This window comes from Antennarius striatus, chromosome 20 (assembly GCF_040054535.1).
Source record: "Antennarius striatus isolate MH-2024 chromosome 20, ASM4005453v1, whole genome shotgun sequence".
NCBI classification, from domain to species: Eukaryota; Metazoa; Chordata; class Actinopteri; order Lophiiformes; family Antennariidae; genus Antennarius; species Antennarius striatus.
The window spans coordinates 12,954,673-12,976,197 of NC_090795.1; the positions used below are offsets into that span (position 1 = coordinate 12,954,673).

General features: G+C 41.2%; 1 protein-coding gene across 4 annotated transcripts in view; it reads left to right on the top strand.

The window, feature by feature from the left end:
- The window catches only part of mpp7a (MAGUK p55 scaffold protein 7a), a 112,160-nt gene that overhangs the window by 88,200 nt on the left and 2,435 nt on the right, over positions 1 to 21,525 (top strand). For all 4 annotated transcript variants that reach the window (XM_068304073.1, XM_068304072.1, XM_068304074.1 and 1 more), the window contains 5 exons: positions 5,777 to 5,947; positions 10,206 to 10,286; positions 13,140 to 13,233; positions 15,933 to 16,041; positions 17,514 to 17,657. In XM_068304073.1, the coding sequence (XP_068160174.1) occupies positions 5,777 to 5,947; positions 10,206 to 10,286; positions 13,140 to 13,233; positions 15,933 to 16,041; positions 17,514 to 17,657 (599 nt within the window). The remainder of the gene's footprint in view (positions 1 to 5,776; positions 5,948 to 10,205; positions 10,287 to 13,139; positions 13,234 to 15,932; positions 16,042 to 17,513; positions 17,658 to 21,525) is intronic.

Here is a 21,525-nt window from a genome sequence, read left to right on the forward strand (position 1 = left end):
ATTTTTTCCACTACTCTCTGTCCCCTTCAGGCCTGCCCTTACTATCACCCTGCCTCCTTCATGAGGTCAGTGACCTCAGCCTTTCTCCTCTTCCTCCTTGATACCCAAACAATATCCAGTACTCAAGTGGGTTAGCAGCATTTCTCGACTCCAGCAGCCCAGAACGAGGTTTAACTGAAATGAGAGAACCTCGGGAGGAGCAGGAGAAAAAAAAATTGTGAGTTATAATAACATCTTCTCTATGTGAGTACTTGCTGCGTGGCTTTTCAGCCTGTTGGATGTGGTTGTATGATTTAGATTTGGCCCGTTTGTAAAATTTTGAAATCCTAGAACTTACAGATGCTTTTGCAATGCTACTGAGGTTGCATGGGGAAATAATGGAGGGGGTGGGACGATGTCGGCAGTTGTTGTCCTCAGTTTTTGGTTTGTTTTCCTTCATGCCTCGCCCAGTGATGCAACGCCTGTAAGACCATTGGCCAAAAGCCATCCTCAAGAAGGAGGAAAACTACCTGCAATAAGATCTTCACCTCATCTTCCTGACTTTTAATTCTGTAACGAAGTTTAAAGAGTAACGCAGACAACCAGAGTTTATTGGTTTTGAAGATACCAGGAGATACAGATTTTGTGGGTGATCGATCAGTGCCCTCAGCTGAAGTTGAAACCAGAAAATGAATGTACTTGTGTATGGAGGCTTGCTGACAACTTTTAGCTAAATCCTAAACATTCTATAACCAAAGAGAGAAACCTACATGGATAAATGAAGGGCATGGAAAGAGATCTAGATCATTTAAAGCTGAATATACAAAAATCCCACACAATCAATGTCCAAGTTATGAAGAAATGGAAAAGGTTTGTAAACTGATTAAAGTGAGATGAGTTCATCAGGCTGCAAGTTTAATAGTTTTGGAGGTGCAGGAGACCATACCGGCATTTCCCCGCAGTGTTGGTCCAATAACATGTGGAAATGTGCATCTTAAGATAGAAAGGATACACATTTTATTAGATACCTAACATTTGGATACAATCAGAGACTACAGATGTGATTTTATCAGTGTGTTTGAGAAATTATTCCAGTTAGTGGTGCTTTTATTCATCTGCAAATCACATTTTAAATGTATATAAATATGATTACATATCGTGCTTGACTGTAGTAACTATTTTTATGATAATTTCATTATTACACCGCACCAGGACATTGGGCCCTTGAAACCAATAGGAACAGTGGCATTTAGCATTGGAAATTATTTTCCAGTTTGGCATCATTGATATTGTCTTCAAGAACTCAAAATGCTTTATATATTTGTGTCCAACAAACATTTCTCCAGGCTCTGTTTTGAGACAAAACCCAAACCCTAATACTTAATGGATAAGACAGAGGAAAAGACAAATATCACTTGACACAAACTCTTTCAGCCAAAGCTCCAGATGCCATGTTCCACCAAATAAGCCTGTAACATAATAATAACTTTTGTTGGGTACCACTTTCCAATGGATTAGTGCAAACGCTGTGGAAACTACAACCAGAGTGTTTTCTCCCTATGAACATTTGAATTAGTTCATCCCGGTGGATTGCCACACATGCATATTTTCAACATAGCATAACAGCAATTCCTCTGACAGTCACAAAACATCTATAGGATCTTGAATCTATTAGATTCGAGTTAATGGAAACAAATGCACTACTTGTATTTTTTTTCTCTCCGCACTACTTCACTTAAATGTTGTTTTAGTAATGTCTCAAATGTCCAGAGGGTGAGTCAGGTACACAATGTTGTCTGGACATGGTTAGACGTTTGATAAAATCATCAAATCAGCCATGGAGCCAGCTCCACTGCTGTAGCAGAGTTATTTTCACAGATGTTAGCAGTTGGGGGAAGGGGATATTTGAATGACATATGCCTGTTTTATAGGAATATGTCCACTTCCTTATCTTTACTTGCTGTACTTTGGGTATTGCTGCATCCCTTCCTCCCCCCCACTTAATTCTTCTCCTCGATATCTTGAATTTTTTGGAGACTTCTTGGAGTACAGTATATTTTGTTGGCCACAATGAGATGTGTCTGATATATCAAATATGTAGAAATGCAGGCATGTTTAAGATGCTTCCTTGATTTATGAAAGCAAAGCATCATTTGTCACAGGTGATAAATCAAGAGGAGTAGTTCTTCTGTCTGCTGCAGGATTTTGTCTTTGTGTCATTATGAGGAGCCGTACGCTTCTTCCCTTTATTCACCGCTGGGGTAATAATGGCTGACAGTGTGGAAAGCGTCATACCATGAGCCTTCCTTACGCTTTCCAACCAAGCCCGTAATGGGCGGCAAGAATAATGAGTTTGAGAGAGCCGGTAATGCTTCCCACATTTGGTGCCCACGAACAGGACTAAGTGTTACAGCGTCAAACCGCAGCATGCGGCGTCGAGCCTGGGGCGTAATACTCACTTAATCCTCAGCTGCCATGCCTGCTTAATGCCATAGATGTTGTCTCCATTAGACCACAGGAGAGAGGGGCCCCGCCGGGAGAGCTAGGATGGCACTGTTGCTGTCAGCGGATCCCCTGTACAGTAGTTAGGCCACAGGCCCTCAATTGCGGCCCTCGCTGCACCAAGGGCTCGCAACAGGTGGTTTCACTATGAGGCTTTTCCTCTTTGCTTTGCCACACATTTTCTCCCTCCTTCTTTACAGAAAATCAAATTTGATTGGAGGAAAAACAGCAGTCATTTCTCATTGTGGTGTTGGGATCTTGCTGTTCGCCTACGCATGATGTCTGTACGGCCTGATGCTTGTATTGTTCTCAGGATTCTCTTCTTTCAGTCTTACTAGACTACCTTTTATTTGTTTTGCAGTTCTAGCTATTCTTGTACAGGTACAGGTTTGTAGATACTCACAGGATGTTAGTTTCCAAGTGGGCAGTTTGTAGGCACGATTTTATTCTTAGAGCCCTGCAGGCCATTTCTTTAAAAACATGGTAGATTTCTTAAGTAGTTGTTAGATACTATCATGCTGGAAAATGAGCTTGACTGCTTGTGACTTCAAAGCAATTACATTCTTAAGTCTCAGTGCGCGTGTAATCAGTTTGTGTTTGCAATGTATAAAATATGTTCATCTTTTTTCCTCTACCTTTCTTTTCACCTTTTCTTTTTTTTTTTTTGAAAGAATTTCAAATCAAAGCATCCGTGTGTTAGTGAGAGAAACAATGATAGACAGTGTGTGTAGGTGTACATAGTTGTTTATTGCATCCATTGGTAATTTCCTAGTCACAGCGTGGTGCGCACCATTAGGAGGGGCGTGTGCTTGTGAAAGTTAAGCAGGGAAACTGACTCCATACTCCCAAGACACACAACACACTGTGTGTGCGTAGATAATCACACCGAGACACTGTCACTCTTCAGTTCACATTCCAGGAAAACATCAAACAGAACTATTGTCAGCAACCTGTTAAACCTTTGAAAGAGGAATTCATTCTTCTACAGGTTGAGATGAAAACAATGTCATCACAACTCATGAATCGATCCAAGAAATACGGATCTTCTATACTTTAACATCTACACATTCTGACCACGTGAGTGATGGGATAAAGCTTTCATTGTCTTCTTTGTGTTTATTATGACAATTTTAAGAGAAAGAACACCATATGATGTTATTCCAATGACATCAAACTGTTTTCATATATACTGTATATGTGGATGTATTATTTAGATTTCAAAGGAACTATGTCTCAGCCTTTCATGTATGGATGAACTGTTTGTTATGAACTTCTATTCACTGTACAGAAATATTCCCCAGAAAATCAGATACTTTTTACATTATTGGAATTAAATAAAAAAATATTTTATTGAAAGATTTTCATGAAACACAGATATACAAGACCAGTATTAATCAGTCCTCCCTGGATTGAACATCGATGATGGGATGTTTGTCTTTTGTGTTCCAATTGACTGTTTTCTTTCAAAAGGGTAGTTTTAATGTTTATCATAATCATGTCAGTGCTTGGGGATTTTGGTTACAGCTTGATGGCTTTACAAGAGAAATGCAAATGAGTGGTGTGTTTTTTTCCACTGTGTGGAGGGGGCTAAAACTTATGAGTGAGTGGGGGGAGAGAGGTATGAGGGTGATGAATGAGTAGATGAACCACAGGAGAAATGGTGCAGACAACATAAGCTGTGGCGTGCCCACAGTGGAACAAAGTCTGTCGTAAATGTTCAAAGAAACCTATAACAGCACTGAGGCATGTACAAACACTCATATCAAGAGGAAAATAATCAACGACTCATTTTAGGTTGGTTGAAGATGACATGAAATATATAACAGCTGACATGAGGGTGGGCGGTACAACGACTACTTTATGAATGGTAACCACTAATTTTCTTGGTGCTTTTGCTTGTTTGTTGTTTTCTGCTCCATCAGGAGTAAAAGTACCAGTTAGGTAGAACTAAAGAAGCCTCTTGGTGAGAGCTGAAACATCTTCACCCATCCTGAAACAAGTCCAGTTGATTATTTTTGCTCTTCTTGATTTACCTCGACCTGTCCTTAATGACTGAGAACCTATGCCGACATACACACTCATACATAAACTCACCAATACAGTGTGTCTTATTTTTCGTCAACAATTTACATGCAACTCTGCCTTGATTGACATTTTGCATTATCAATTTCAGTTTATTGATCACTTGCAGATTTGAAAGTAAAATATTAGAAGAGAAGGCTGAAAATAATTCATGAGGATATAAAATATCCTTAGAGATGTACTTATAGAGTTTTAAGTCCAACCAAAGTCCATAACGACGAGACTTGCAAATCAGTATTTAACAGAGAAATGCCCCGGGCAGTTTGATTAACCAGACCTATATATACAGTAGTACACAGTCATAACTTCATTTTCTATGGTCATCGGGACAGAAAAACAACACATTTATTCGCTAGTTGAATCTAATAAAAAATGGTTAAAAGTTTCTGACTTCACCTCAAAATAAGGCTTTTTTGTTAAATATAAAACACTTTGAGAAGCTTCTTTGTCAACTCAAGCAAAGGTTCACAACCCTTCTCAGTGATTTAAGTAATTCATCTTCTCTCCATCTCTGGTGAAACGTACACACACACAGCAGCACTCCCTTTGTGGCCATCCAAATGACAGACATACACTTAACTCACCACTATGTAAATTTGCAGTGTGATTGAATTATAAATCACAGACCGACTGTTGAATGAAGAAACATTAGCCAGCTTGAAGTTAATTCACTTCCTGTAGCAGTCAATTACTACGAGATAAATCTAAAAACAACACGCATCAGTCACTGTTTCCTTGATTAAAGAGGAAATATAGTTAATGAGAAAGCACCAAGTTATGTTTTTATAGCTTTTCACAAATGTTAAAATCCCTTAAACATCACCTCATTCTCCTAGAGGACTGCAACAAAAAAGAAAATTAAAATCCACCACATGTCATCGGAGGAAAATGTGAGTTAAGCGTTTGAGTGTGATATCCAGGGAAACTGTTTGGCTGAGTGTTAGGCTGTTCTTCTTTCACCTAAAGTAAAGGTAGCTGTCATAAAACCGGGCTGCGTAACACAAAATGAGGTATTGGGCATTGAACTGATGAGGTGTTTGCCAAGACACTGAAACAACCATAAATCGATTTGCACAGCTGCAGGCTTATATCTGTGTGTGCAGTATTGTTGGAATTTACCCTCATAGACTTAAATGCTGACACAATCACTGTAGATTAATGTGTTTCTTTTTGTCTTCTTTCTTCTCCTTCGTAATTTCATCCTGACCTCCAGCCGGGTTCAGAAGAAGCTTCCGTCTCAGCAGGAAAGACAAGAAGACCAACAAGTCCATGTACGAGTGCAAGAAGAGTGAAATGTATGACATGGCAGACGTGCCAACGTACGAGGAAGTCACCCGGTACCAAAGGCCGAATGGAGCTAAATACCGACTGGTGGTCTTAGTTGGTGAGTAGAGACAAAATCTCTATCGAGAGTTGTTGCTGTTATAAAGCTCTGATCACACTGCTTTAGTCAGCCACAGGTGTAATAAATATCCTGACCAGCTGACATGATGGCGCACACAGATTGCAGATGATCTGCATCTCCAGAAGCCCCAGTCGGTTTGGCTTTGCCCTCCCGTGACCCCAACCAAGAAAAGAGCTTCCCAAATCAAGGGCTTGTCCAGGACTCTATAATGCAGTCTTTTATCACTCAGTGGAATTGGTGGAGCAGACCTCATATTAATCAGTCACATTTAGTCCTTTCATTCAGGGCTCGATACTCCCAATGTCCTCTTCAAGCTGATGAAATTGTAAACACTTGCCTTACAGAGCGGGTGTAACAAAGCCTTCCAAAGAACTTTATAATGTGCCAAGGTCTTGAAATGAATTTAGCAGCTTCTTATTCAGTGTTTGTGGTTGGAAGATAGGCTTTGCCAGTGGATGGTGGAACAATTGCTGAGCCAGGTGCAAATAGTTCTCAGGGCCAACTGTACCATCAGTTAGTTTTAGGTTTTTCCACATTTTCCTTCTTAGGTATGTTGCTTGCGACAAAAAAAATGACAAGAATGTCCCGGACACAAATGGAACAAAAAAATTCCCCAAATATTCAGTGTCATTCCATCCAACCTATTTCCATTCAAGAGGGTGAGATATGCACTCAGGGAACTCAACAGGTCCGTTCCAGTCTTCATTTTTTACATTTCAGATATTCCAGCAGCACTTTTAAGAGATTTGTGAGGTTAATTTAAAAATGAACACCACTGCCAACACGGTCATGGTCTTTTTTCTCATGCGTGCTTTCTGCAGAGGTGTGCTCCTGGCCTGATTGACCAGGCCTTGGTTCACTTAAATTCACCACGCAAAGTATGGACTTCATCAGATGTGTTGCTAATTAGGAACCTCATTTTCCTGCCAGCACCACACAGCCGTAGACAGAGGAGGATGCTGAACCTCTCTCACCTGTCATGCTAATGTAAATATTTTCAATTAACTTCCATATTTTGGAGGACAACTTATGGACAATTTCACTCATAACAAAGTGGAGGGCCAGGGGAAGATCTGCTTTATGTTTCTCTGCCTCCCTTTCTCCTTCTTCCTGTCCCCAGAGTCTCTTGATTTTCCTTTTTATAAAAACATGCTTGTGCCTTTCTTTAAAGGTGTGGAACATGTTATTGTCATCACTCCAGTTCAATGTATAAAACTGTTGGTTTTTTTTTATTTAGAAAAAGTTTTTCCTTCATTTTATTTTTACAAAACTTCCGCAGCTTCAGTTTGTGTGTGTGTGTGTGTGGGGGGGGGGGTATGTGGGTGTGTTTGTGTAATAATAGAATAAAACATACTCTTGAATTGCAGTGCAATTTAATTCCAGCATAACTCTGTTTCCCTATTTATCTCTTCATATAGATTTAAATTTATAGAACAGAGCTTTTTGGTTCAGATAATCTATAATCCCTAACTAATGATATGTTGGTCATCCTTGGAGGCAGCTCTTCTACTAGTCTGTAGAGTGCCAGTTACACTCGAGTACATCAATGAACACACATATATTTGTGTTTTTGTTTTCAGAAGTTAAAATAAAAGACCTTTTTCCAATTCTTTGCATCATCATTCTTACTCCAGCCCATTTTCAAGTGTTAACATGTGGAGAAATCTATTCAGGATCGCCTGAAGGTATATTTTCATTAATGTGAATGGCCTTTTCGACAGTACCCACTAATGAATGACCGGCTGTCAACTGCTCCTCTGAAATGAAGAACAGAGACTAAGCTCTTTTTCAGACAAAATTCTAGATGCTTATCTTGGTTTTCATACATTTTAAACCAGACAGCCAATAAAAATATGTTTATACATAATGCATGCATAGTTTTACTTAACCACTGATGGTTTTAAAGAAGCTTGATTATTTAACTTGACAGAAGGGTTTGCTGATTTCCATATTTCCTTGTAATGTGACACACTGAACTTGTGCTACGTTTTTGATGAAATGAAAGTTTTTTTTCAATTTTGGGGTTCACCATAACATATTCCAAATGCACCAGCACCTACGTAAATGTTGATCCAAATATAACAGTGGGACTCTATTTAAGGACTTGCCTCCTGTTAAAATGTAGCAGCACTGCACTGTAAATTGTCTGTGGTTAGCACACTACACCACTGTCATCCTCTAAATGTGGCAGCACCCCTGTGCATCCTGCTCTAACGCTCTCTGACCTAAGTATTTGGCAGGCCGGGACGTCTGTCACCGGGTCAGGGCTCTGAGACCCAGAGCTTTAGCTCAGCGGGCCGGGACTGGGTCTCTCTGCGCAGGCTGTATGTAATGTGCTCTGCTCTTGGCCTGAAGGTTATAAAGCTCCTGATATTAAAAGCAACATCTCTAATGAGCACAGAAATGAAGTCTGACACTTTTACTGGCATAGCAAACTGTAAGGCCAAAGGTACCTCAACAGGGCCAGAGAGAACATAAACTCGCAGCATAAACATTCAACCTTTGCCCAGAATATTTGTGAAACTTATGCCCCATTATTGTGGCATTCTGATTGCTGTTTTTGTATTGGGGCATTCTTTAAAACAATGGACTGAGAGGTGACGTGTCAAAGGTCAAACGATATAACAGGACCCCAGGGGGCTGCTTCTGCTTGTAAAGGTTGGTAGTAGGCCTGCTGGGCCGCTTTGGCAGGAATTGATACAGCTGGAATAAGCTTTAATCGCCACCTGAGGTATTCTGTGAAGGCCCGCTGCCATGCATTATTGATATCACAAGTGGCAAGCAGGGGAGTGATGTACAAGGTGAAAATGGCTTTACGAGCCTGCAGAAGTGGGGCAATAAGTCATATCAAGGGTAGTACAAATGACTGTGTTGGTCCCCTGTGTGTGAACCCTGATATCTAGACACAGTCTCAAGCAAACAAACTTGTAAGGAGGTTTGTGGCCTGCTGGGACGACTGTCTGCACCACTGCGATAGTTCCCATAAAAGAGCCTCTGTCACTTTCAGCACCTACAACAACATTGGTCCACAGCCTTGTTCAAACAGCACTGCTGCATTCCTCCTGTATTTCCGAAACAAATTCAAAATGAACTCCATTTCCTCATCTTAATAAATCACTCAAGCACTCCACTCCCAGCTCCTCTGAGTTTTTATTTTCCTCATTGAAAAACTCTCTCCAGCTAAGATTGATCACTGTCTTTGGTTGGCCATGTGCTTGTTTATGCGAGACAGTAACCACAAAATGCCTCGTGCCATTGGTCCAAAGAGCCGAGCATTGCTGAGGAAACAGCTTTCATCATTTACAGAATCACACAATAGGATCCAAACCATGTGTAACTAGGTGTAGAAATAAAGTGAGAACATGGGGGGGTGACTGTCTGTGTCTGAATGATGCTGGTGTTCAAAGATTACACATAACAGAGCGATGTTGTCTACACATATTTGTCAGGTTGTGGATCATTCAGAAGCCTCCGTGTTTCATGCCAGATGAAGTCTAAGGATTAGCGCAGATAGCGCAAGAGGAAACAGGATCTTTTTCTCTCTCTTAGAAATAAGAACCTGTCTTTTACGACATTTTTCCCCTCCCTCTCTGTTCCCCTGTCCCCGTCTCTCCACCTACGCCAGATCGCTCAGTGAACTCCTTGGCTGTTTGTTTTAGCCGACCGGCCTGCTATACACATTTGCCTGGAGAAACAAATTTCCAATACGATTTGATGCGATTGCAGTGCCTGCCCAGAACGTCAGGCATGCAAGGAATCTTAAGCCCACATGAAGCACCTTCTCACAACATCCACACACTGCAGAATTGTGGTAAACACTGAAACACCAAACCTTTTGCATCCCTTTTCCAGTTCACCGGTGATGAAGAAATAATTTCCTTCAGGTTGGGACGGTGTAGCACGTCAGTTTCAGAGACAGGGAAAAAGAACAATGGAAAATTGCTCACAGAGAGAAAAATTGTGCATTGATTCAATCGATTCACCAATCCCAAACAATTGTAAACGAAATGTGCTAAAATTATGACTTGCATTCTATATTTTTGTGATATTTGTTCCAAATAAGTTCCAGAGCTGCTGTAATGTTTATGTTCCTTTCTATTAAAGTTGTATTTTAACATCACAGTAATGCTGCGTGTGGTTTCTCTTAAACCAGTGAAGAAGAAAGAACTGGAATAGACTGTGGAGAGTCTTCTTTAGTTATTTTCATGTTTTGTTTTGTTTTTTTGTGTTTGTGCAGGACCACAAGGCGTTGGCTTGAATGAGCTCAAGAGGAAACTGTTAATCTCAGACCCCCAGCACTTCAGTGTGACCATCCCACGTAAGTACACATCTCTGTCCTCACCGAGGCCACGTCACACTCCGTCTTTCCTCATGTGGATTCCAGCCATCTCATCCTCACTGTGTTTTGTTTTTTGTTTTTTTTTGTTTTTGTGGATGGCACTTATATGATCACGTACATGATCAGAATAGGGGCATCAAATAACTGCAACAACACATACAGTAATGCTGTTCAACCTATAATAATATACATTGTAAATACTATATGAGAGCTTTATGAATTTTCATTTTATTTAAGTTCTGCATAAAATTTTAAATCATTATCAAAAAATTTTGAGTATATTTTCAATTCATTTTGTAAAATTTAATATTTTGAAATTTTGGTGTTTATTTTAATAGTGAGTAGAAATAGAAACAAGAACTGAGAAGCTGGAAATCCTGGAAATCAACCATGCATGTTAGCCACCAGAACACACTAGCAAAATCCTTTACCAGATTTTGTTTTTCTGTGTTCTTTGGAGTTTAGCTATTTCTCTCTTTCAATAAGCAATGCTTGAGATAAAGTGATAAAATAAAAGAAACAAGAGGGAGAACAACACTGTTCAAACATCTGTGTTGTGATTAGGATCACTTGTCTTTCTGTCTGCTCCTGTGATTCCATTTTCTTCCCAGAAAGCTCTTGTCTACATTGACAAACACATAGAAACAACATTGTCAGAGACAAGTAAGCCCTCAGAATGCCACATCAAATTCCCATTACACGGTGCCCCGGCAGTAACTCAACATAATGACTTTATATGAAGGATGTTTGTCTTTCTTGGTCCAGCCAAGGCTTTCCAGTGTGCCTGTACTGCTGAGCATTGTAGGTAGACACACAGGGAGCCGTCTGGCAGTGAGTAGCAGCTCTCAGGCAGTGTGGCTGGCCCTCACAGGGCCCGGGCGCTTGTTTCTCCTCCTGTGCAGCCTAATTGTCAGTTTTTCTCAGTCTCCATGACAAGCTCTGAATGATGGAGGAAGCTGTGTTTTTCTACCTCCTAAAGACATGCCAATCCATAGCCTCAAGAATTGGCACCGGGCGACCCACCCTTCTTTCTTTCTCAGTTTATTCTTCATTTTCTTTCTGTCTGCCGTTTTTTCCGCTGCCTCCTCCATGTTTTCTCGTTTTAAAGGCCCAGGGACAAACTTCTGAACATCCTCCAGCTCTGTTGCAGACGACTGACTCACCCAGGCTTGTGAGCTTTTTTAGTTTTCTGCAGCGCTGATGTCCTAAAACCAGCATGTTGGGACAAATAAATCTTTTTGATTCATATACTTAAGCAGGGCACTGGCATTAGTAATTGCACAGTTACAATCTGAGGTTTGGAGGGAAACAGCAACATGAGTTTGAGGAAATATAAGGACCACCGATTAATTGCTGTGTTTGCTACAAGCAGTGTGGCATAACTGATGTGTCCCAGTCAAAGTCTGACACTTGAAATGTCCCTGGTATTAAAATCACATCAACGGGGCCTTATTTTCCACCAGGCATGTTAATTGTTCGCAAATGTGACCTGTGATGCTTTGTTTAATAGAGCTCCAGCAGCCTGATTCATATAGAAGACTTATGGTACAAATCCTGGCTCTCATTTAGAGGAAAAGATTCGTCTCCGTCTTTTTTTTTTAAAGATTTGATTGCTGCCAATGGACACATGGATGTGTTTAACACTTGCTGTTGTTTCGGATTAAGCCTGAAAGCATTGCCCCTTTTTTGTTAATTTGAAAACCGGAGCTTTGGAGACCACCGATTTGTGGCCCCGGTTTAGACGTTTTTTCCTCCCCCTGCATGTCGCTGCAAAATGTAAACCAGCCTTCTAAGAAACACAGGGAACACTGCAATAAGCCATTAGAGTCGGGGTTAAATATTTTTATCCCAATCCAAGTTAGTGATATTTTCCATGATTTGGGATTGAATGGATGAATATTCTTTCGTTTCTCTGTAATTATTTTTTACACCACAAAACTATGTTGGGGTAGCACATGGCTGATGGTTGGTCTAACTGCTGAGGTGCTGTTTGGCACTGCGTTTTACACACATCTTAATGGGAGGTATAAGTATATGTTATCTCGTGACAAGGCTGTTTTGGCTGTCTTTTCATGTTTTGAGGCTGATGACAGGTCCTACTCAGTGTCTTCTCCACCACAGGGGGATTTATAGTGGTCTTGCCTTCTCAAGTGACTGACGCATTAGAGAAATCACACCATTAATTTTCCATAAACTCTTTATATCAGTTTGGATTGTAAGGAAAGGCACAACTACCAGGGTACAACCGCAGCGCATGCTGACTAAAAGAACAATTCAGAGGAGTAATAAGCAAACGTTTGTCAGCAGGTGATAAAACTTTAATAATAGTTTGTCTTGGAGATGCCAGAGTCTGATGGGGGTAACTCCCGTGAGACCAGCCAGAGTTTAAGTCAACCCCTTGACCTTTACACATCCACGCTTTGTCCACGTGCTGTCCATTTTACAGGGAGGCTTTATGGTTTATGGCCAAGTAAATGTAGACACTTGATGTTCACGAGAGAACCCAAACTCAATTACCTTACAGCGGCTAACGCTGGCGGCTAACGCTCTGGCTCCTGTTTCCACATGCACAGCAGCCACATTACAAGAGACAAATTTAATGACACACAGTAAAACTCTACTGAATGTCAGTTATGTGTCTGAGCAGCCCTACAGGTTGTGTATTTTATGGAGCTATTACACAATAATATATACAAGGGTTGGCATGGCCGCGCAAGCTGTGTTTCAGACTTCCTGCGATGTTAATAACGGGTTTAGTTCAGATGCTTTCAGCCCCAACAGTGAGTCACAGAGTCTAAGTCTGAGGTAATCGCTGCGTCTCTTCTCTCTCAGACACCAGTCGGGCCAAGAGGAACCAGGAGAGCGACGGCGTGGAGTACCACTTCATCTCCAAACACCTTTTTGAGACGGACATCCGCAACAACAAGTAGGCACTAACGTGTTTGGTCATAAGTGTGAATAGTGATAGAGCCAACCAACTCTGACCAAAGTAAGTCAGTGGTGCCCCCATTTCTGATGATGCCCCTTTACCGTAAATACTTCAATTATACCAATAACTTATCTTGTATTGAGTTGTATCACACAAGTTCTTCATCTAGAACGTGATAAAATATGCAAGTACATCATGAATCCTTCGTTCTCAAATAAGTGTCACTAGTTTGGCATCAGAATATCAATGATGAATTGTTATATGTTATTATAGTTGTTTAAAATCTGTATGAAAATATATTTTGTGGCTAAGATGCACAGGCTGATTTCCAATGGATCCTGTTTGTATCTCCACTTACTATCAAAATAAATGCCAGAAAGTAAAAAAATTACATTTTACAAAATGAAGTAATGTGTTAAATAATGAACAATGTAATGTATTTTTTGATGGTTGAAATTGTGGCAACTGTATAACAAGACGTTTATTGTTAAATGCAAAAGTTAAAAGTAGTATGACTTTTGCTGCTTGTAAAATTATGAAGATTTTCAAATTATATCACGGAATGTTTGTAAAATTACAACTTCATTCTTTTACAATAAGTTTTGTTTTTACTTACCTTCTTAACTTTCTCTGCTTTGGTGTTCATACAAAAATGCTAGAATTCCACATATTAAAATAATTGTTGACAGTTTGGGTGTGGAAGTTGGAAATTTGTTGGTTTATTTAATTGTTTGTTTTTAGATGATTTCTGTGACACATTACATCACCTAGAAATACAGCTGAAGCTCACATTAAAGGGAGAATGTTTCCATTATGAATTACTAGCAGTAATTGACTTCTGCCCCAGCAAATCTGTTCGTTGGCTAATCTGTCACGTTACATTACATGTCACAGAAGTACATGTATAGTGTAGTTCATGTGGTCTTCAGCTCAGTCTAATAGAATTAATGGTGTTCAGAGCGTGTGAGTTGGGACTCTTCCCCCACCTCTATCCCCCCTTGCTGTGATCTGCTAAGAGGCAACGCGGCAGAGAAGGTCGGACCCGGTCTGGTCCAGCACTCGCTGCCATTTTTGTAACACAGGCTCCCTGCCATCGCCTGTGTGTCTCTGTAATAGAGTGTGAGCCTGTGTTGACAGGACCCAGCCCTATGTCGCTAACACATCTCCAGACAGTCGCCCCAAGGTCTCCTGTCTCTGCTTCCTACTTTCCTCCGGCACTCTCTCTGAATCCAGCCACACCAAGGCCCGCCTTGACGTTTGTGGCCAACAGATTGAAATGCAAGTTGTAATAGTCAGGAGGATGATTGATGCCTTTCTGCTGGTCTCACATGAACTGGAAGAGGGGAGAAAAGATATACTATAGGGTGTGCATGCAAAACATTTATGCACTTAAACACACACACGCACTACTTAAGACAAGGAAGGAGGCTTGCGGTGGTGAGTGTATACAGTGTCAGGGCATGCAGAGAAAGAAGGAAAAGGGGGGGCTGTATATTTAGGTCATGTTGTGGTGAAGGTCAAGTCATGCAATGTTTTCCAGGGAGACAGAGGGGTGAGTGTCCGAGCTGTGATGTGGGGTGGATGCGTGGGACACTCCACGCTGTAATTACAAGGCAGCAAAGTAGACGAGGAGTGAGATGAACTTGTTTGCGTTGCGCCTCGTTGCATGCAGCAGAAACAATGTGCAGAAATAAAAGGCTTCTGAAATGAGACCACAACAACGTGTGTTTAGCCCGAACAACTTTTCCAAGGGAAGCCCTGTTCTGTGTCAAAATGGCAAAGCGTCCATTCAGTAGAGTTGGAACCCCTCGGACATGTCTTTGTGTAATCTATATACCTTCTCCTCTAGTGAACAGCAGAGCATTCTACAAGGTGCGACTTATTACTCAGGCTACTTCCTGTAAGCTCTTAAATGAATTTCACCAGACCTAAATATTACTTTTTTGGCGATATAATGCAGCCTTATATTAAAGATATGCTGAGTAAAACTTTCTTACGTGGGCAATTACCATAAATCCTTCTCTCTGCTTGGCTTCAGTCGGTTTGAGGCCGTCGCTCTGTCCGACACTCGTCATGAGCAGTCTGAAAACGTACCACGTAGTCCTATTAGCTTCAAATTCTTTCCACGTCGTTGGTTTCTTCACTTTTTTTCCTCCTTGTTTTCAGCTAAAAATACCCTGGTGGCTTTTTTTTTTTTTTGTCATGACAGCTTATTGGTGTGAAGGAGGGAAGATTATCTGGTGGAAAAGTGTTTGTTTGCTTTGTACCCACGCAGTTTCTTGCTGGGCTAAAATCCTAAAGGATTAAAAGGAGGGAATGTTTTTGCATCCGTGGACTTGTGGTCTCTCTGGTACAAACAGGTGTTACTGATTGAAGGGGTAACGTAGGAGATTATATAAAAACTTACTCGGCCAAAACGTCTGGTTTTTCAGTTCTGCTGGAGAATGCTATCTTCAGATCTGTCAGCGGTTGAAAGAGTAATCCTCCTGTCTTTGTGGATTTGTGGGGATTTTATATGTCATTATTTCTAAACTGAATCTCAAGAGTATGCTGACGCAGTCCACCAGATTAGGAGATTCTAATGTTACTCTCAAAGGACATTAGAATGGCATTAGACAATAATCCTAGTACAAAAACATCGCAAAAATGTGCAATCTTCTCATCTCCACATTCTGCCTGTCCATTTTACTACTCAGATTCATCGAGTATGGCGAGTACAAAGGGAATTACTACGGGACAAGTCTCGACTCTGTACGCGCCGTCCTCTCCAGGAACAAAGTGTGTTTATTGGATGTCCAGCCACATGTGAGTGATACAAACCCTTCCCCTGCAGCTCCTTCTAATCCCACTCTCCCTCTCTTCTGTCCTGCTTGTATTCTCAACCCATTGCCACTGCCGCTCAGAACAGATCTCTCATTTTCTTGGCTGTCTTCAAGGTCTCAGCTTCTCCCAACACAACGGATGTTTTAAAAAGTGGCATTTTTGAGGGAGCAATTATTGCTAACTTCCTCTATTTGAAGGTTTCCCCTTTGGCAAATGTGTCGTGTAGGTTGGCGATCAGACCCTCCACAAATGACCGACTTGTCACCGAGCCCCTAGAGCACGATTACAATTAATCCAAATCGAGGCTTGTATCTTCCAACCTCTGCTCCACAAGCTGCTCTCTGTTTGTTTTCTTCTCAGTGGATAATGACACACTGGCAAAAACACCATTATATAGATTATCCTGGCTTGTTTTCAAACCACCCCAGCCTGAGTAGCATCAACATTCAGCCCGGGAGCCCACGTCTGAATCATGTGAGAAAGAGTCTGTGGAAGCTCATGTGGGTGCATGTACATTCAGGCATGTACCGCTCTGTTTTTGGCATACATTTGTGGCATTGTGTAAGCCGATAGTCATCCCCTTACCTTCACTACGAGCCCATTCTGCAACATGACTCACAGATAAGATCAGCAGCAACGTCAAAACCCGACACTGCTCCCATGCTGATGTGTGGTGAGCTGATGATGAGAAAAGGTTCTTCTCCCGCCACTCCTTCGAGTTTTGATCCATCTTCCTATCGCTTATGGGTTTGGATGCTCTGGCTATTAACACAGTAAGATGCCTTGATCATGATGCCAGAAACAGAGAAGAGCCTGAAGCCTGACGCCACCACTAACCGACTCTGACCTCTAGTCTACCTTTCAAGAACCAGACTTGTGGTGTATTTGCCACCACAATGGAGAACCTAGAATGCCAGCCACATGTGAACATGTATGAAATTTAACTTATATCTTTCGAAAGAACTGATATATAACCAAAATGCCTGTTTTTTAAATGCATCGTTTACTAAAATCGCATCAGTAATCATGCTGTAATAAATAAACAGCAAACATTAAGGGATAATAATGAAATATTTTAAAGAAAGTGTGAACAATGATGAGCGGTGCTTAAAATCTTACACTTTTATGTAACGGAGCAAAGGGCGTTAAACAGATTAAATCTCCCGACATGAACGTAACTGAAACTTGACATTGTTTCCCCAGTCAATAACAGATCAGGGATATTTCCAAGCCATTCTATTTGTATGGATATAAAGGTGTCACTGCCACATAATCAGTCCAAGATTTGTGAAGCAGGTGACAGTGTTCACTGAACCCTTTACATATCTCCACCAACAAATGTCAGAAACCTCCATTAAATAACCTCTGATTTCTACTTTTATCACTGCTCTCTGCTCTTTCCTTCTCACTATTTTCCTGCTCTGATCAATTTCTCTTTTTTTTTTCCTCCTAAGACAATAAAGCACCTGCGGACGGCAGAATTTAAACCCGTCATTGTGTTTGTGAAGCCCCCGACAATCGAGAGGTTGAGGGAGACCAGACAGAACGCCAAAGTCATATCAAACAAGGATGACAAGGGAACTGCCAAGTCTTTCACGGTAAGCAGCAGATAATGCAAGTTTATTAGTCAGCGATTGATCAACAGATGTTACAGATATAAAAATGTATTTTCTTCATTTCGTCAATCATTGGAAATCAATTTCATTGTAGCTAACACTTCAGCTGCTGCTCCCTAACTGGATATTTGTAAATGCTCTTCAGGTTAGTTTAAGTTAAACGAGAGATTGATGACCCATGTCAGGAAATTGGATCAGGACTTGGAAAATAAACATGTTTCTGTAACGAGAAGTTCAGTCATACAAAGTGTGTATCAGAGGAACACAGCCCAACGATGTGATGATTTTATCCTATAGAAAAAAATGACTTAACGCCGAACAGATTAACAGCCAAAGAAACAACAGGAAAACTGGACCCTGAGTCTGCAGTGTGTGTGTGTGTGTGTGTGTGTGTGTGTGTGTGTGTGTGTGTGTGTGTGTGCTTGACTGATGAGGTCATACCTTACACACCTTTTTCCCAGCCCTAACAGGGACGCAGATGAAACCAATTAGCCAGCATTCAGCGCTGCTGTGAAGCTGCCTGGTGGGGGAACCAGGAGGGGTGACGGGGTGAGGGTGGATGATGGTTTTCCCAGCCCCATCGGGCCCGGAGCTCAACGCTCGCTCTTTTGCTCGCGTGTCTCGCTCACCACAGGCAGCATTTAGGCCAACATCCCAGTCAACAATGCAACAGACACGGCCTGATGGGATACTAGGAGGGGGGAAACATGAGGAGTGAGGGAGGCTGAGAAAGACATGGAGACTGACAGACCGCAGATTAGCATTGGAGGAGGCGATGGTATGAGGATTGGAGTGTAAAGGTGTGAATCTGACATGGTGGGGTTAGGTTTGGGTTGTCTTTATTAAAAACAGATGCAAATAAGAGACACCTCAAGTTTACTGAATTATTCTCTTGAAAACTAGATGATACTTTTCCATCAAACTCCAGATCTATTTTGAATTTTTTTCACCGGTGACCTCATGCTAAAAAAAAATAAAATCCAGCTTTTCAAATTGTATAAAATCAGGCTGCCTTTCCCCGAGAAACTATTTTTAAATGAAAAAACCTGGAACTTTGCCAGACTTTAAGCAACTTTAAGCAACCAGCCTCTTGTTTCTACAGAAGTTTTAGCCCTCCGGTCAAAAATGAGTATTTTTAAGTTTGTGCAGCAGAATGCTTCGGCTTCACCCTGATGTACATACGTTAGTTTGACATTGCAGGGCTGTCTACACATTCATTGCATCATTTAAATGAATATGATTTATTGTGACATGTACATAATCATTTTAATCTATCATTACCATCTGGTGCTTTCATTGACAAGCAGATTTTCTGTTTGTGGGGCTTTTGCCGACCCTCAGGTGTGATCACACACACGATGTGCAGCTAGGTCACAGTGGAAGGTCACTCTTACTCACAACAAGCTGAGCACAGACACACAGATAATAAGCCTGCGTCATTCAGATAAGGAAGTTCCATTTTCCCTCTCCTCCTCATTTCCCAGCAGGGTTCCTGACAACAATGAGCTTGACACAAACAGGATGATTGCCTAAAACCAGAGTTATTGATGCTGTTTGTCTCTCAGTTTGCTGTTGTTAGCCTGTCCTGTTCTGTGAATTCACAGAAAAACTCCCCCTTAAACAGTGACAAGGAGGCATATTTCAGCCAGGTAATAAACCTGGTTCAGTCAAAATGTCTGTGTGTCCTGAAGGACTCAAGCCTCTGAAACCGAAGCTGTTGATGGATGAGTCGCCTCGGGCACATTCTGTCCGCCGCTAGCTTTATTTCTCTCTCAAAGAGACATGTCTGCTTTAATGGTAAAAACTGAGGAACAGTCGTCTCATTGTTTGAGCAGCACTGTCTGACTTTAGCCCCATTGTTTAAACTGGAGACCGTTCAGTTTTCAAGAGAGGAGTTGAAGCGTGATGTTGAAACAAGCAAAAAACATGCCGCTGTAATGCATAATTCAGACTGTAATGTGGTCATTGCAGAAAAAGTCACATTTTCTGCAATGGCTTCAATCATTTAAAATAGAGCTGCATGAATTTTGGGGGAAAAAAACTGGCATTGCATTATTTTTCTTTTATACGATATAGTATATTGCAATATGATCCAGTCCAGGAATTTTCACCAGACGATTTTAACGGCTCTATTTGGAAAGATTCAATCATTCTAGAACCTTTTCATAGCGGACTTGACACTTTTAAATGATGAAGGCTGCCAGTCAGTCACGTCTGACGAATAATAATAATAAAATTAAAATAAAATAGCTCCTTGAAGCCGGAATAATTTAAATCATAGTAAATTAGGCAATATATCAGACAGACTTTTCTAGAAGGAAAGTGATGGAAAATGAGAACCAAGCAGAAAAAAAAGTGCACCGTGACATGTTTGAGTTAATTATCCATAAGCTTAACGGTACATGACCTGTAATTTGACCGTTTATTGTGCAGCTTTAACTTAAACCTGAATGAAAAGGTGTGTTTCTCTGGGATCGATAAACCTGGTCTTCCATGGATGACACAGTGGTTCATGTGATCGTTTTAAAAGATGATACCTGATTCTGGCACACGCTGTCATGTGTCGCTGAAGTGTTGAAAGGATTTATGGTTCTACTGGAGGGAATTTGCGGAAAGAGATACAGTAAAATCACAAACATAATAAATACGATAAGAATGTAAGCCATAAAATCCTGACGTTGATTAAAATTTGTGGTTGTTAAACTGTGTTTGTAGTCTCATATTGTGCAATGAAAACCTCCATTCATCTGGGGTAAAACAAAGTACTTACACAGGCTCAAGACGCCACATCATTTCATGTGGAAATTAAGCAATCTAAAGGCAGTGGGGATAAATGAGTCTCTGGTGCTTTTCCTTCAGACTAGCCCTCCAGAAGTGGCATCAGCTTCGAGGAAAGCGATCCAGCATGGATCAGTGAACGCCAAAGAACATCCACTCACTCCCACTCACTCGGCTTTCCATTTTCCTCTTTTACCTTCATTATAGTCACTCTGCCCTGTTTATTTCATCCTACATCTACCTTATTATTTTCTTCCTCTGTTTTTTTTTCTATTCTCTTTCCATTTCTTCACCCAGCTTGCTGTCCGTTTAGCAGCGTCCTGCTCTGATTAATGTTCTTTTACCTGGAATGGCCTAACTGGAGACAGACACACAGGCTCACTGGTGGACATGGAAACACTACACACAAAACAGTTTGGTCTCCCATGTTGCCAAGGCAGGGCAGAGGGGTCATCCTGGTGTTAGACGCAGTAGTCATCTTTAAGTGCTAGTCCAACAGTGGACGTCCTGACTGCAGCCCCACAGAGCAGCTTCCTCACAGGCCTGTAAACTCTTCATCCAGGCCCGTGATCTTCCTCCAACACACAGACATAAATTAAACCAATACAACCTCCCATCACAAAAGACAATAGAACAGGAGATGATGACTTTTGTAAAGTAGAGACATCCCAGGCAGAAAACTGACAGGACTGAGGCGGAGTATCACAGCGACTTCATGTGAATGTGTAGCTGCACAGCTAATCCGTTAGGAAGCGGAAAACTGCCCCAAAACATTCTGAAGTAACTCCTGGCTGGAAGGAGAGTCTCCAAAATTTGTGCCATTTTAAACTTTAACAAGGCCTTGTTTATGTGTGCACACATTGTATGCACACAGTCCTGCTTGTACGTATGTGTGTGTTGACGTTTCTGCGTATGAATGAGCAACTGTGTGTATTTTGTATTGTGTGTTGGCAAAGAGTTTTACTCTAAACCCGTATCGACAGAAATCTAAAGCTGGGTGTCTCCAGGGAAAGCACAGAACTAAATCCGTGAAGCCACTTTAACCCAACCTGATAAAAATATATTTTGGGCT